The following is a 16,539-nucleotide window of genomic DNA, read 5'->3' on the forward strand; positions in this document are numbered from 1 at the left end:
ATAATAAAAAGATGTAATCAGTCACTTGTAATAAACCAATGTTTATTGAGAATTAGTAATTTGTTAGAACACAAGTCACTTTCTACTTTACAAGTCAACAAATGGAGACACTACAACGGCTGCTGTATAGAAAATTAAAACCACATAATGCATTCGGGTATGTTGTGGCGCTACTATCTAGATAAGAAGCATACATGTCCCTGTGATGGATACGTCATACCATCCGGACCATTTCATATATATATATATATATATACATACAAGGCAGCGGCTTAATTTTCTGACCTGCGATGGTAAGGGGGGGGGGGCGGGGGGGCTCGTACATAATCTCCAGCATGAATGAGATCTTCCATGTGTAAAACTAGTGCAGATTAAAAAAAAACAAAAAACAAAGTATATACAAACGAGACATAATATATTCTGCAATAAATCTGCAAATTGGTTTAACAAATAAAAAAAAAAATGAAAGATCATAAAATGGAAAAATTTACAATGATGGTAATGTCCTTAATGTGCTAATAAAGCCATACAAAGAACACAAGACATCTTAAAGGGGCTGTCACGTTTTAGCCCACCATCTCAGAAAGCCCTGTCCTTTGGTTGCTGTTAAATTATAGTCCGCCATTTCTAAGCCGTATCCATTTCTGGGAAAGCTGGGTGACAACTAGTTAGACCACCATCATCACTCGCGCAGGGCTGGTCACCCAGTTTTCCTAAACTCCCGGAAATCTGCCTAGCACTGCTTCCTTAGGAAGATTTGCCATTTAGGAGTCTGAAAAATCTGGGTGACCCCGTTATGGTGGCCACATGACCTGTCACACAGCTTTATGGGGACAGGTGAGGACTAAAGATGGTGGACTGTATCTAAACCGTGACCGTCGGTTAAAGCTAAAATTATGGCACATGCTTTATTATAAACAGGAAATTATTAATTTCATAAGCGTCGAGCATCTCAGACGCGTTGGTGCAATAGACATGTCATTAGTGTAAAGGCCATCGCCTCCTGCTCCCTAGTCCAGAACAATCCATACCGCGTGCACCGAGACTGTAAGGGTTTAACCATTTAATCACGTTAAGGGGAACCTCTACAAAGGAGAAGCAGCCATTCTCATGCCTCAGGTCTAAACAAGAAGATTCCAAATCTGCAATATGGCTGCCTCCATTGCTTACCGGCACCGGTGTTTTTCGAGGGTAGGGGCTCTGTTACTACAATATATCAGTAGGATACATATAAATGACACGGTAGAGACAGATAGTGAATCTGGGTGCGGGGGTTGCAGAGGATCTCCTTAGTGTATGAATACTTAGCAATGCTATAGTGTATTTGGCTACGTGTAGAAATCCGCAGCTTTAGGGGAGTTTAGAAGTTGTTTGGTGATCAAATAATAAAAAGAAAAAACATCTTCTTGGCTTTTTGAACCTACATTTTAGACACGATTAAAATATCTGTGACCTTAATACTGAATTTAATAGAGCATTAAACAAAGTCTGTCGTTTAGAAAAAGGAGTACATATGAGAATATACATATAGATGTAAAGATTTCTGCGGACATTCTGGTTACCATCAGTCGTTCCATTGAAGAAAACAAGGAGTTAGCCTCCCTGTGGCTGATAACAGGGAACAATAGATTAAATCCAACTGCACAGCACATAAAAAGCAGACTTTAGGACTAGTTGCTCTTTAAATCCATAGGGTCCCCAGTTGATTACATCTGCATGGATCGGTCAGGGGAGTTTAAAACAGATTATAAAAAAAAAAGTGGCCAAAAATTTTACTAGTATGACTTCCCCAATTTTTATTTTTTTTGCCCATTACCAGAAAATGGTCAGCATATAGTGTCGCGAAAATATTCAGCTATATGTTAGAACATGAAGATCGATCATTCAGCCCGAGAGACGGTTAAATTGTGAAAACCAGCGTGCCACCTGCATATACAACCCGCTGTAACTCCCAGCTATTGGCTCATTAACCTACGTTCGCTATGACACCCTATCAATTAGGTCTGCTCCCTACAGACTACGTTACGGTCATTGCAGATCTTACTCACAAGTTTTCTGAAAATTGTCCCAAAAGTATGCATCAGCATCAAAAGGGTTAAAAAGTATTTTTCAAGTCCCGGTTTGATGGCGGTTGCTGCCGTCCAGGCATTGATGGCACCTTTACTGCATAAATCCTACCCATAAAGCCAGAAGTATCCAAAACTGTAGGCTCCAATGCAAAGAAAAAAAAAAAAAAAATGCTGTTTAGCAGCAAAACGGGGGCACAAAAAAAAAAAAAGTTGACTCCCACCCTGACTTGGAGTACGCGGGAGTAGATATGTGCATATATTTATATATGTATATATATATCTATTTATATATATTTTCATGATTACAATTAACGACTGTGATTTTCAGTCCGCCATCTAGACAAAGTAAGCAATACACGTGACGGTGTTCTGCCGCTCATCAGTCCAGAGGCTGCGGGTCTGCGATGGGCATGGTGTGGAGGACTTCATCCAGGAGCTGCAGAGCGCGGTGTAAGTGGATTTCTATCCAGCACGGGGTTTCCTTTATACTCTGCCTTGGGTAATCGGGACCCCAGCCCTTCACAAAGCTCATCCGCAGGATACAAAGTCTACGCAGATCATCTACTCCAATCCCGGCCGCAGCAGACAGACCTGAGAAATAAGACAAAGTTTGAGCTTGGTTTGGTTTCCAATCCCCATCTACGACTTCCAAGTGGGTATCGAAACCATACATTGTCCACACTGGAGAGTAGTAACAGCAGCCACCATGTTGTGATATTACACAGTTCGAAAAATGATAGCCACTTACTGATCGCTGGCGCAATCCCGCCCACAGATCCCGGTCCAGGTATATTCCCAGCTACAGCCGCCGCTTGAGCTGCAGCTGCTGCCTGCGCCGTGGCTGCCTGCTGCTGCATTTGTCGGTGACACTGGCGTAAGTCAAAAACCTTAGGCAAAAAAAAAGACATAAAAGCGTGTTAAGAATCTCTTCGTAGAACCTACCGGCACACGGTAAGCCTAAAATTCACTAGGATGATCCTCCGCTCCTTTACTAAAGCAGAAGTAGTGATTACCTTAATGTAAGCACTGGGGTATATTTTGTGGACTGCGTCCCCGGGTGCTCGTCCCGCTTCTCTATCCAGGTAGTAGCTCTGCACAAACACTGCGTGGTCACTGAGGCAGCGCACCCAGACATCACCTTCTCCTTTACACTCCAGCTGGACACCTTTCCCTATATGTAACCTGGGAGCGAAGAGACAACACCAGAGGTTAAGGAAATTCTCATAAAAATCCAACAAAGAGAATCCTCCATTAGCCCAGCGGAATAACCAAGAGACCGGTCTGCGTCCTCTAAACTTTCATGGATTTTCCAATGAGTAATTGGTATTTTTTAAATTTGATATGTTTTTTTTTTTTTAATTAATTGTACTGCTCCATCAAGTCAAATCCCTGCCCCCGTGATCACTACTGTCACAAATCTACAGTTCACATGTGGCAGCGATATTCGCGACTTTTTGTAAAATATACTCTGAATAATCCGCTACAAAATATTGAACCATGTATGTAACAATTGTGCATTGTTGTAGTAAAGTTTACCTTAAAGTGTAACCGTCAGTACGAGAGGATTGTCAGAATAAGCCGTCGTGCGTGTACTGAAGAAATACCACCATTTCTGACCACATGGTCAGCCTTATGATGTCATTTCAGCAGTTTTCCCCCCTCTGCAGGCTCCACCTCTATTTGTCAGTTTTTCCAGACCTCGGATGCAGAAAGAGCAGGCACTACCTGCTGAGATGTTCTCCCCCACTCAGGAGCACTGCACCCCCAGCTCACAATGCGGCTTCTAATGAACCAGCAGAGGGTCCGGACCAGTGTCCTCTCAGCCCAACTACCAATCTGCTCCTCCATTAGGCAGGAGAACTGGCAGCCAGTTTGCAGATTTTTTTTCTCCCCCCTACATCTAAATGAACATTTTTGCCATTTTGTACAAAAATATGACAGCTAAAAAACACAAAAGCCTCGTACAGCTACGTCCGAGTAAAAGTAAAGGTTATGCCTGCGAGAGTTAACGGTCATTTACACAATTAAAGTTACAGTCGCAAAACGTTCTGGTTTCTAATGTGAACTGTGCTTGACGTAACCCACAACAGACTAGAAAGGCTAATACTTGTCATGTGAAGCTTTTTAGCCAATCAAAATAGAAGCAGGGTTCTTTGGATAGTACAGCTGGATCCCTCTCGGTCTGGGACGCCTGCAGGCTGAATATATATTGCCATGAGAAAAAGATTTAGAGGCTCAGATCTCCCCAATAGAGCAATTTATCCAGGGGGTAGGATATGAGCAGTTGTACATCTAACCAACGCCTGTGCCCAATTAGGATTAGGTTAGTATACATGTATGAAGACATTGGCATAAGTAACATGTTGATGCAATATGGCATGAAGACGCCAATGAACGTAAACCACTGGGTGGCATTTTCACAATGTACCAGGTGTCTACTGCCATAACATATATGGGTATGGGGGTAAATGATTTTTAATTTTTTAACTTTAGAATTCAGGTTTTGTGTTGCATCAGCAGAAGGGTTAAAAGATATGTAAAAGGTAAACTGATATAAGCACTTATTATATTCTCCATAACGGACAAATCAGACATCGCAGCACTTTATAACAGGAGGACGTGAACTACCTACCTTGCTCTCTCAATGGCTTCTGTCCTGTGAACATTGGACAGTTGTCCCAAGCAGAAGCGGTCACCACCCGATGGGTCTACATAGCCGTCGACAGTAACAATGGGGCAGTTTGATGGGACTTTGAAGGTTTCTCCCACCTGAACATCCATTTCAAAATACGCAATAGAGCACCAGTACTCAGGAGCTGCAGGATAAAAAGTCATGTAAGCAGAGCTCCAAAATATTACACCGCCAAAAACCAAGGGGTGCGATAACCAGAAATTGAACCGGTCCTGGGAGAAAATACCAGGAAGAACTCTTTTGGAAATAATTTTCCTGATCTCCTCTGCTTTTAGCAAAATAATAATTTATGAATGGAACATGGACCACAAGTAGGGAGGATAGGAAAGTTTTCTAAAAAAAAAAAAAGAAAAAGATACACCACTCACCTGGGTGATTAGAAATTGGAGGCTGGAATGAGAGCTCATTGTGCACAGGCCCTAAAAAACAAGATCAGTGTTACTATGGGGCAAGTATTTTTTTTTAATAAGCTCGCAATAAGGAAATCTCACATTCTTAAACACTGAAAGAATCCACCAGACTGTAAGGACTCTTAGATTCAGAACCCCCGAGGTCCTAGTCAAACAAACTTAGATCCCCATAGTGTCTAGTTTGTTCTAATCCGCGGGGTCTTGAAACCAGAATACGAACTAAAACATGGCCGCGTGGCGGCCGCCCTACCTGTGGTCTTGTCAAATCATGGCAAAGACAGCAGTTTTGTGCGACGCAATCGCAGTAATAGAAAACAAACAAATGTGAACAGGTCCTGAAAAACCAGGACAAATAATGTGCACCTGCAATTAACAGCTGCCACTAGACTAACTCTGTGAGTGGGACCCACAACAATGGGGGAAATTTACACAGAAAAATGCACCAGAATTCTGAATTCATCTGAAAAGCAGTGTGTGACTATATCCGAAGACTGAGTTTGATCATCTGGACAGTGAAAGCAAATCAACTTATACGGAGTTTGGAAATGACCAAATAAAAAAAATGGGAAAACCCATAAACAAAAAAAATGAAAAAAAAAATATTGTATGATACTGATCAATGGGGTAAAAAAACAAAACAAAAAAACTTATATTGGAAGATAAAACTTACAGTAATGTCCAGGATGGGGCATGGGTGGATGATGCTGAAGATGTCCGTTCTGGTGGTGAGACATATTGGGGGTGTAAGATGCTGTTCTACTTCCAGTCCAGGTTGTGGTACTGTCTACTAAAACATCACACAGAATATGGTTACGATACCAGCCCTTTGTCTAGACGCTGTGTTAACAATATGTCTCAGGCAGGAGCCCCAACCCAATGAAGTCATGTAATTACATGGAACGGGATGCACTAACAGGAGACCCCCTACACCTTTTATGATGGTTGAAGGGTTCTAGGGACGCTACATAATGAAGGGAGCCATTATACAACTGGATAATGCCAATGGAATATGGTCATGAGGAGAACTCAACCTCCACAAAGGGATTCTCTCCTGTGTGAGAAGTGTGATGGTGTTTTTTACATGGTACAGGACAGCGTGTCGCCGCACACAACCTGTAATAGTGTGTTACATACTCCAACACAGCTAGAGTAGTCTTCTGCAGTTATCAGCCACTTACTGTGATGATACGTGGCTGGCTGAGCATTGAAGCCGTTCTGTTGTGTCCCCTGAGGAGGCACGGAGGCAATCTGCAGCAGTCCTTCACCGTGCGAGGCTGCCAATAAACTGGTGGGCTGACCTGGGGAGGGAGAGAACATCTTCAGTCTTCTAGGATCGATACTGCCAATAGTTCTCGCTCTCGGCTCGGAGAGTTTGCACGGGGGATCACTTAACAAATCTTAAATTCACAATAACAATCGTCTCCTGTCACACCAATTTCTTCCCCTTACGGCGGTAATGAGACCATGCTGATGTTCATCGAACGTCCGAGAGGAAAAGCAACAGGAAATGGTTCTAACTGGGAAAGAAGTTGTCAAAAGTAACAGACGGCATCAGATTCTCATGCACCAGCTGATATTGTACTGGAGGGGAACACGAAAAACTATAGGGTAAACGTGAAGGGAAGAAATTCAACTGATAGATGGACGCTAAAAAGAACTCACAAGCGGTTTATTAGACGCCAGCAGCACTTCACCACATACAATACAGAACACCAGTGATGCCGGTTATTACTACTTCATTTCTATAAATCACTCTCAAATATTTCTACCTCAAAACATTACTAAAAAAAAAAAAAAAAAAAAAAAAAAAAAAGGCCCCCAGGCTCTTAACCTCCTAAGAACCAAGACATTTTCGACTATTAGAACTGGAAGATTTTTTGGTTTTGCCTCCCGGTATTTGACACTTATGTTGAGGTGAATCTATAAGGCTTTGTGTTTTGCAGTACAAGTTGCTCTTTCTAAGCAATGCAATTTGGGGTCAAATGCAAAAAAAAAAAAAAGCCTGCCATTTTATTATTTCAGGTTACCAGAGCACTACAAGTAATATGTTAACTACAGACCAGGTTGAAAGGATTGTGCGAGTACCAAATATGTATGTTTATGTTTTAGGACTTTGAATCTCATCTAGAACCCAATCATGCCAATGTATTCCAATGCCTGTGTAGAAAAAAATAAAATAAAATAAAAAGGTCTGTCCAAACAGGAATTATCAGTAGAACAAAGCCCTTCAAGAGTCCCCAGGCTTTCGTATAAAACAGTCAGCACCGGCTATGATGATCCCAAGGCTGATAACGAGAAACCGTTACCCTATAGGTGATCTTTATCTTAAAATCAATGAATTATGGGCAACACCTCCTCAGTAGTTAATTTTATCAGGTCTATGTAATGGCTATAAATCTATAAGACGTTATCAAAATTTATATTCAGTCATTTCTTAGTTCTATCTGTTTCAGGGAGAGCTGGATGACAACCAATATACCGACATTACTGTTCCCAACAGGTATTGCTTTTTAAGGTTTCCGATAGGACTAAGGCCACTTTCACCCATTAGCATTTTGACAAAAATAGGAGTGCATCGAAAAGACAGCAGCGGTGCACATCTTTCCATTAGACTTTTTCTCTGTGTTGGTTTGGGGGAGCACCAGAGAACTTCCAAAAATAATACAAAAAAAAAATCAGACGCAAAGGACTGAATCTTTTCTATAGATTTCTATTCTTTTTGAATGAATGGAGCCACAACCATGATGACACTTACTTGTTGATGGGACAGGGATGCTGGAGAAGGTGGAGGCATTGGGTGTGCTGGGCTCACTAGATGCAAGCAGTGAAGAATTGCTGTAGCTCTCACTGGATGACCTGTTACTTGGCGGGTGCTGGATGGTTTGTATTGAATGTCCATCAGAAGAAGAGATGCTCTGCGGTCCTTCAACATAGTCATGACCATACTCGTCCTTCACCAGTAAGCTGGATGGAGCTGCAAGAGAATTACAGGCGGACAATGGATTACAACAAGTGGGAAATAAAAGAACAGAAGAGAAATGATCATCGCAACAGTTCGTCCTTGGATTTTCTGTGGTTGGTCTAGTCACGTGCTCCCTTCTGTATTACACTATTTCTCCAGAAGGATGAAAACCACAAAAGATGAGATAAGCAACAGAAATTATAGAACAGTCTCAGACATCTCTATACAAACTGCTATAGAAAAGGCCTCAGACAACAGCCAATGACAAGACAGGAGAAGATATGGAGGACACCAAGAGGCAGTATAATGTGATGGAGGTCAGATCTGCTCTTATTCACAGGCAATGAGACGACTCATTTATTAGTAATTAGGAAATAACTTACCTGTACTTTGAATGGTTAGCCCCGACAAGTCTAAAAAACAAAAAGTATGGTGTTATATAAATAATAAAGTAGAACATATGATAAAGGGAAGATCCAAAACTCATTTTCTATTTGGGATCAAATCTCCTTAGTGCAAGGCATTTTTAGTTATCATTAAAGGGGTTGACCCACCATGGGACCATTTTTCATACTCATTTTTCCACCGGGTAGGTCATCAGTATATGATCGGTGGGGGTCTGGGACCCGGACCCGCACCGATCAGTTGCTCCGGCTACCTCCGGGCGCCGGATGTCTATGCCGGAAGCAGATTGCTCTGGTCACAATATAGCGGCCGTGCTGCAGTACTAGAGCATTGCTTTTTTTAAAAGTAAAATCGGAGCAGAGTTGCAGTTCGGCAGCACGACCGCTATGCAGCGTACAGAGCCATCTGCTTCCGGCACGGACATCAGGTGCCCAGAGGCCGCCGGAGCAGCTGTTCGGTGCAGGGTCCGGGTGTCAGCCCTCTACCAATCATAGCGTAGCAAACTACGCGAATTATTCCGTTAACACGACGGAACCCTTGCACAACGGAGACAAACGGAAACCATTGGCACCGGATCCGTCACCGGCACAATGGTGATGGAAACGGAAGCCTATGTTTTCCGTTTGTGTCTGTCAGGGCTCCGTTCCGACAGGAAGCTCCAACAGAACGTCGGAAAGGAGCCCGAGCGCAGATGTGAACAAAGCCTTAATGCTGGAGGTACAGATACTACTGTCCCTCTGCAAATAATGTAGACACAGAAAATACTGCCTCACTGTCTATTCCTGTATATGCTGGAGGTACAGATAATACTGCCTCCCTGTATATGCTGGAGGTACAGATAATACTGCCTCCCTGTCTCTCCCTGTATATGCTGGAGGTACAGATAATACTGCCTCCCTGTATATGCTGGAGGTACAGATAATACTGCCTCACTGTCTCTCCCTGTATATGCTGGAGGTACAGATAATACTGCCTCACTGTCTATTCCTGTATATGCTGGAGGTACAGATAATACTGCCTCCCTGTCTCTCCCTGTATATGCTGGAGGTACAGATAATACTGCCTCACTGTCTATTCCTGTATATGCTGGAGGTACAGATAATACTCCCTCACTGTCTCTCCCTGTATATGCTGGAGGTACAGATAATACTGCCTCACTGTCTCTCCCTGTATATGCTGGAGGTACAGATAATACTGCCTCACTGTCTCTCCCTGTATATGCTGGAGGTACAGATAATACTGCCTCACTGTCTATTCCTGTATATGCTGGAGGTACAGATAATACTGCCTCACTGTCTATTCCTGTATATGCTGGAGGTACAGATAATACTGCCTCACTGTCTCTCCCTGTATATGCTGGAGGTACAGATAATACTGCCTCACTGTCTCTCCCTGTATATGCTGGAGGTACAGATAATACTGCCTCACTGTCTATGCTGGAGGTACAGATAATACTGCCTCACTGTCTCTCCCTGTCTATGCTGGAGGTACAGATAATACTGCCTCACTGTCTCTCCCTGTATATGCTGGAGGTACAGATAATACTGCCTGTCTATTCCTGTATATGCTGGAGGTACAGATAATACTGCCTCCCTGTATATGCTGGAGGTACAGATAATACTGCCTCACTGTCTCTCCCTGTATATGCTGGAGGTACAGATAATACTGCCTCACTGTCTCTCCCTGTATATGCTGGAGGTACAGATAATACTGCCTCACTGTCTATTCCTGTATATGCTGGAGGTACAGATAATACTGCCTCACTGTCTCTCCCTGTATATGCTGGAGGTACAGATAATACTGCCTCACTGTCTCTCCCTGTATATGCTGGAGGTACAGATAATACTGCCTCACTGTCTATTCCTGTATATGCTGGAGGTACAGATAATACTGCCTCACTGTCTCTCCCTGTATATGCTGGAGGTACAGATAATACTGCCTCACTGTCTCTCCCTGTATATGCTGGAGGTACAGATAATACTGCCTCACTGTCTATGCTGGAGGTACAGATAATACTGCCTCACTGTCTCTCCCTGTCTATGCTGGAGGTACAGATAATACTGCCTCACTGTCTCTCCCTGTATATGCTGGAGGTACAGATAATACTGCCTGTCTATTCCTGTATATGCTGGAGGTACAGATAATACTGCCTCCCTGTATATGCTGGAGGTACAGATAATACTGCCTCACTGTCTCTCCCTGTATATGCTGGAGGTACAGATAATACTGCCTCACTGTCTCTCCCTGTATATGCTGGAGGTACAGATAATACTGCCTCACTGTCTATTCCTGTATATGCTGGAGGTACAGATAATACTGCCTCACTGTCTCTCCCTGTATATGCTGGAGGTACAGATAATACTGCCTCACTGTCTCTCCCTGTATATGCTGGAGGTACAGATAATACTGCCTCACTGTCTATTCCTGTATATGCTGGAGGTACAGATAATACTGCCTCCCTGTCTCTCCCTGTATATGCTGGAGGTACAGATAATACTGCCTCCCTGTATATGCTGGAGGTACAGATAATACTGCCTCCCTGTATATGCTGGAGGTACAGATAATACTGCCTCACTGTCTCTCCCTGTATATGCTGGAGGTACAGATAATACTGCCTCACTGTCTATTCCTGTATATGCTGGAGGTACAGATAATACTGCCTCCCTGTCTCTCCCTGTATATGCTGGAGGTACAGATAATACTGCCTCACTGTCTATTCCTGTATATGCTGGAGGTATAGATAATACTGCCTCCCTGTCTATTCCTGTATATGCTGGAGGTATAGATAATACTGCCTCACTGTCTATTCCTGTATATGCTGGAGGTACAGATAATACTGCCTCGCTGTCTCTCCCTGTATATGCTGGAGGTACAGATAATACTGCCTCCCTGTATATGCTGGAGGTACAGATAATACTGCCTCACTGTCTCTCCCTGTATATGCTGGAGGTACAGATAATACTGCCTCACTGTCTATTCCTGTATATGCTGGAGGTACAGATAATACTGCCTCACTGTCTCTCCCTGTATATGCTGGAGGTACAGATAATACTGCCTCACTGTCTCTCCCTGTATATGCTGGAGGTACAGATAATACTGCCTCCCTGTCTCTCCCTGTATATGCTGGAGGTACAGATAATACTGCCTCACTGTCTCTCCATGTATATGCTGGAGGTACAGATAATACTCCCTCACTGTCTATTCCTGTATATGCTGGAGGTACAGATAATACTGCCTCACTGTCTATTCCTGTATATGCTGGAGGTACAGATAATACTGCCTCACTGTCTATTCCTGTATATGCTGGAGGTACAGATAATACTGCCTCCCTGTATATGCTGGAGGTACAGATAATACTGCCTCACTGTCTCTCCCTGTATATGCTGGAGGTACAGATAATACTGCCTCACTGTCTATTCCTGTATATGCTGGAGGTATAGATAATACTGCCTCACTGTCTATTCCTGTATATGCTGGAGGTACAGATAATACTGCCTCCCTGTATATGCTGGACGTACAGATAATACTGCCTCACTGTCTCTCCCTGTATATGCTGGAGGTACAGATAATACTGCCTCCCTGTCTCTCCCTGTATATGCTGGAGGTACAGATAATACTGCCTCCCTGTCTCTCGCTGTATATGCTGGAGGTACAGATAATACTGCCTCACTGTCTCTCCCTGTATATGCTGGAGGTACAGATAATACTGCCTCACTGTCTCTCCCTGTATATGCTGGAGGTACAGATAATACTGCCTCACTGTCTCTCCCTGTATATGCTGGAGGTACAGATAATACTGCCTCACTGTCTCTCCCTGTATATGCTGGAGGTACAGATAATACTGCCTCCCTGTCTCTCCCTGTATATGCTGGAGGTACAGATAATACTGCCTCACTGTCTCTCCCTGTATATGCTGGAGGTACAGATAATACTGCCTCACTGTCTCTCCATGTATATGCTGGAGGTACAGATAATACTGCCTCACTGTCTCTCCCTGTATATGCTGGAGGTACAGATAATACTGCCTCCCTGTCTCTGCCTGTATATGCTGGAGGTACAGATAATACTGCCTCACTGTCTATGCTGGAGGTACAGATAATACTGCCTCACTGTCTCTCCCTGTATATGCTGGAGGTACAGATAATACTGCCTCACTGTCTCTCCCTGTATATGCTGGAGGTACAGATAATACTGCCTCACTGTCTATTCCTGTATATGCTGGAGGTACAGATAATACTGCCTCACTGTCTCTCCCTGTATATGCTGGAGGTACAGATAATACTGCCTCACTGTCTCTCCCTGTATATGCTGGAGGTACAGATAATACTGCCTCACTGTCTATTCCTGTATATGCTGGAGGTACAGATAATACTGCCTCACTGTCTATTCCTGTATATGCTGGAGGTACAGATAATACTGCCTCCCTGTCTCTGCCTGTATATGCTGGAGGTACAGATAATACTGCCTCCCTGTCTCTGCCTGTATATGCTGGACGTACAGATAATACTGCCTCACTATCTCTCCCTGTATATGCTGGAGGTACAGATAATACTGCCTCACTATCTCTCCCTGTATATGCTGGAGGTACAGATAATACTCCCTCACTGTCTATTCCTGTATATGCTGGAGGTACAGATAATACTGCCTCACTGTCTATTCCTGTATATGCTGGAGGTACAGATAATACTGCCTCACTGTCTCTCCCTGTATATGCTGGAGGTACAGATAATACTGCCTCACTATCTCTCCCTGTATATGCTGGAGGTACAGATAATACTCCCTCACTGTCTATTCCTGTATATGCTGGAGGTACAGATAATACTGCCTCACTGTCTCTCCCTGTATATGCTGGAGGTACAGATAATACTGCCTCACTGTCTCTCCCTGTATATGCTGGAGGTATAGATAATACTGCCTCACTGTCTCTCCCTGTATATGCTGGAGGTACAGATAATACTGCCTCACTGTCTATTCCTGTATATGCTGGAGGTACAGATAATACTGCCTCCCTGTATATGCTGGAGGTACAGATAATACTGCCTCACTGTCTCTCCCTGTATATGCTGGAGGTACAGATAATACTGCCTCACTGTCTATTCCTGTATATGCTGGAGGTACAGATAATACTGCCTCACTGTCTCTCCCTGTATATGCTGGAGGTACAGATAATACTGCCTCACTGTGTATTCCTGTATATGCTGGAGGTACAGATAATACTGCCTCACAGTCTATTCCTGTATATGCTGGAGGTACAGATAATACTGCCTCACTGTCTCTCCCTGTATATGCTGGAGGTACAGATAATACTCCCTCACTGTCTCTCCCTGTATATGCTGGAGGTACAGATAATACTGCCTGTCTATTCCTGTATATGCTGGAGGTACAGATAATACTCCCTCACTGTCTATTCCTGTATATGCTGGAGGTACAGATAATACTGCCTCACTGTCTCTCCCTGTATATGCTGGAGGTACAGATAATACTGCCTCACTGTCTATTCCTGTATATGCTGGAGGTACAGATAATACTGCCTCACTGTCTCTCCCTGTATATGCTGGAGGTACAGATAATACTGCCTCACTGTCTCTCCCTGTATATGCTGGAGGTACAGATAATACTGCCTCACTGTCTATTCCTGTATATGCTGGAGGTACAGATAATACTGCCTCACTGTCTCTCCCTGTATATGCTGGAGGTACAGATAATACTGCCTCACTGTCTATGCTGGAGGTACAGATAATACTGCCTCACTGTCTATTCCTGTCTATGCTGGAGGTACAGATAATACTGCCTCACTGTCTCTCCCTGTATATGCTGGAGGTACAGATAATACTGCCTCACTGTCTCTCCCTGTATATGCTGGAGGTACAGATAATACTGCCTCACTGTCTCTCCCTGTATATGCTGGAGGTACAGATAATACTGCCTGTCTATTCCTGTATATGCTGGAGGTACAGATAATACTCACTCACTGTCTATTCCTGTATATGCTGGAGGTACAGATAATACTGCCTCCCTGTCTATTCCTGTATATGCTGGAGGTACAGATAATACTGCCTCACTGTCTATTCCTGTATATGCTGGAGGTACAGATAATACTGCCTCACTGTCTATTCCTGTATATGCTGGAGGTACAGATAATACTGCCTCACTGTCTCTCCCTGTATATGCTGGAGGTACAGATAATACTGCCTCGCTGTCTCTCCCTGTATATGCTAGAGGTACAGATAATACTGCCTCACTGTCTATGCTGGAGGTACAGATAATACTGCCTCACTGTCTCTCCCTGTATATGCTGGAGGTACAGATAATACTGCCTCCCTGTCTATTCCTGTATATGCTGGAGGTACAGATAATACTGCCTCACTGTCTCTCCCTGTATATGCTGGAGGTACAGATAATACTGCCTCACTGTCTCTCCCTGTATATGCTGGAGGTACAGATAATACTGCCTCACTGTCTATTCCTGTATATGCTGGAGGTACAGATAATACTGCCTCACTGTCTATTCCTGTATATGCTGGAGGTACAGATAATACTGCCTCACTGTCTCTCCCTGTATATGCTGGAGGTACAGATAATACTGCCTCACTGTCTCTCCCTGTATATGCTGGAGGTACAGATAATACTGCCTCACTGTGTATTCCTGTATATGCTGGAGGTACAGATAATACTGCCTCACTGCCTCTCCCTGTATATGCTGGAGGTACAGATAATACTGCCTCACTGTCTATTCCTGTATATGCTGGAGGTACAGATAATACTGCCTCACTGTCTCTCCATGTATATGCTGGAGGTACAGATAATACTGCCTGTCTATTCCTGTATATGCTGGAGGTACAGATAATACTGCCTCACTGCCTCTCCCTGTATATGCTGGAGGTATAGATAATACTGCCTGTCTATTCCTGTATATGCTGGAGGTACAGATAATACTGCCTCACTGTCTATTCCTGTATATGCTGGAGGTACAGATAATACTGCCTCACTGTCTCTCCCTGTATATGCTGGAGGTACAGATAATACTGCCTCACTGTCTATTCCTGTATATGCTGGAGGTACAGATAATACTGCCTCACTGTCTCTCCATGTATATGCTGGAGGTACAGATAATACTGCCTCACTGTCTATTCCTGTATATGCTGGAGGTACAGATAATACTGCCTCACTGTCTCTCCCTGTATATGCTGGAGGTACAGATAATACTGCCTCCCTGTCTCTCCCTGTATATGCTGGAGGTACAGATAATACTGCCTCACTGTCTCTCCCTGTATATGCTGGAGGTATAGATAATACTGCCTCACTGTCTATTCCTGTATATGCTGGAGGTACAGATAATACTGCCTCACTGTCTATTCCTGTATATGCTGGAGGTACAGATAATACTGCCTCACTGTCTATTCCTGTATATGCTGGAGGTACAGATAATACTGCCTCACTGTCTCTCCCTGTATATGCTGGAGGTACAGATAATACTGCCTCACTGTCTATTCCTGTATATGCTGGAGGTACAGATAATACTGCCTCACTGTCTCTCCCTGTATATGCTGGAGGTACAGAGAATACTGCCTCACTGTCTATTCCTGTATATGCTGGAGGTACAGATAATACTGCCTCACTGTCTCTCCCTGTATATGCTGGAGGTACAGATAATACTGCCTCACTGTCTCTCCCTGTATATGCTGGAGGTACAGATAATACTGCCTCACTGTCTCTCCCTGTATATGCTGGAGGTACAGATAATACTGCCTCACTGTCTCTCCCTGTATATGCTGGAGGTACAGATAATACTGCCTCACTGTCTCTCCCTGTATATGCTGGAGGTACAGATAATACTGCCTGTCTATTCCTGTATATGCTGGAGGTACAGATAATACTGCCTGTTTATTCCTGTATATGCTGGAGGTACAGATAATACTGCCTCACTGTCTATTCCTGTATATGCTGGAGGTACAGATAATACTGCCTCACTGTCTATTCCTGTATATGCTGGAGGTACAG

At 43.6% G+C, this 16,539-nt stretch overlaps 1 protein-coding gene across 3 annotated transcripts in view; it reads right to left on the reverse strand.

The window, feature by feature from the left end:
• Positions 1 to 25: 25 nt before the first annotated feature.
• SMAD4 (SMAD family member 4) overlaps positions 26 to 16,539 on the reverse strand; it is a 33,088-nt gene continuing 16,574 nt past the window's right edge. Inside the window, exons 4-12 of one of the 3 annotated variants that reach the window (XM_075841512.1) lie at positions 8,517 to 8,546; positions 7,927 to 8,145; positions 6,350 to 6,469; positions 5,842 to 5,955; positions 5,130 to 5,180; positions 4,702 to 4,885; positions 3,083 to 3,251; positions 2,818 to 2,956; positions 26 to 2,660 (exon numbers count right to left, since the gene is read on the reverse strand). In XM_075841512.1, the coding sequence (XP_075697627.1) occupies positions 2,449 to 2,660; positions 2,818 to 2,956; positions 3,083 to 3,251; positions 4,702 to 4,885; positions 5,130 to 5,180; positions 5,842 to 5,955; positions 6,350 to 6,469; positions 7,927 to 8,145; positions 8,517 to 8,546 (1,238 nt within the window). In that variant the 3' untranslated portion in view covers positions 26 to 2,448. Of the gene's footprint in view, positions 2,661 to 2,817; positions 2,957 to 3,082; positions 3,252 to 4,701; positions 4,886 to 5,129; positions 5,181 to 5,841; positions 5,959 to 6,349; positions 6,470 to 7,926; positions 8,146 to 8,516; positions 8,547 to 16,539 lie in introns of all 3 variants that reach the window. The other 2 variants (XM_075841502.1, XM_075841521.1) reach the window with 2 other exon arrangements.

This window comes from Rhinoderma darwinii, chromosome 1 (genome assembly GCF_050947455.1).
Source record: "Rhinoderma darwinii isolate aRhiDar2 chromosome 1, aRhiDar2.hap1, whole genome shotgun sequence".
In the NCBI taxonomy this organism is placed as follows: Eukaryota; Metazoa; Chordata; class Amphibia; order Anura; family Rhinodermatidae; genus Rhinoderma; species Rhinoderma darwinii.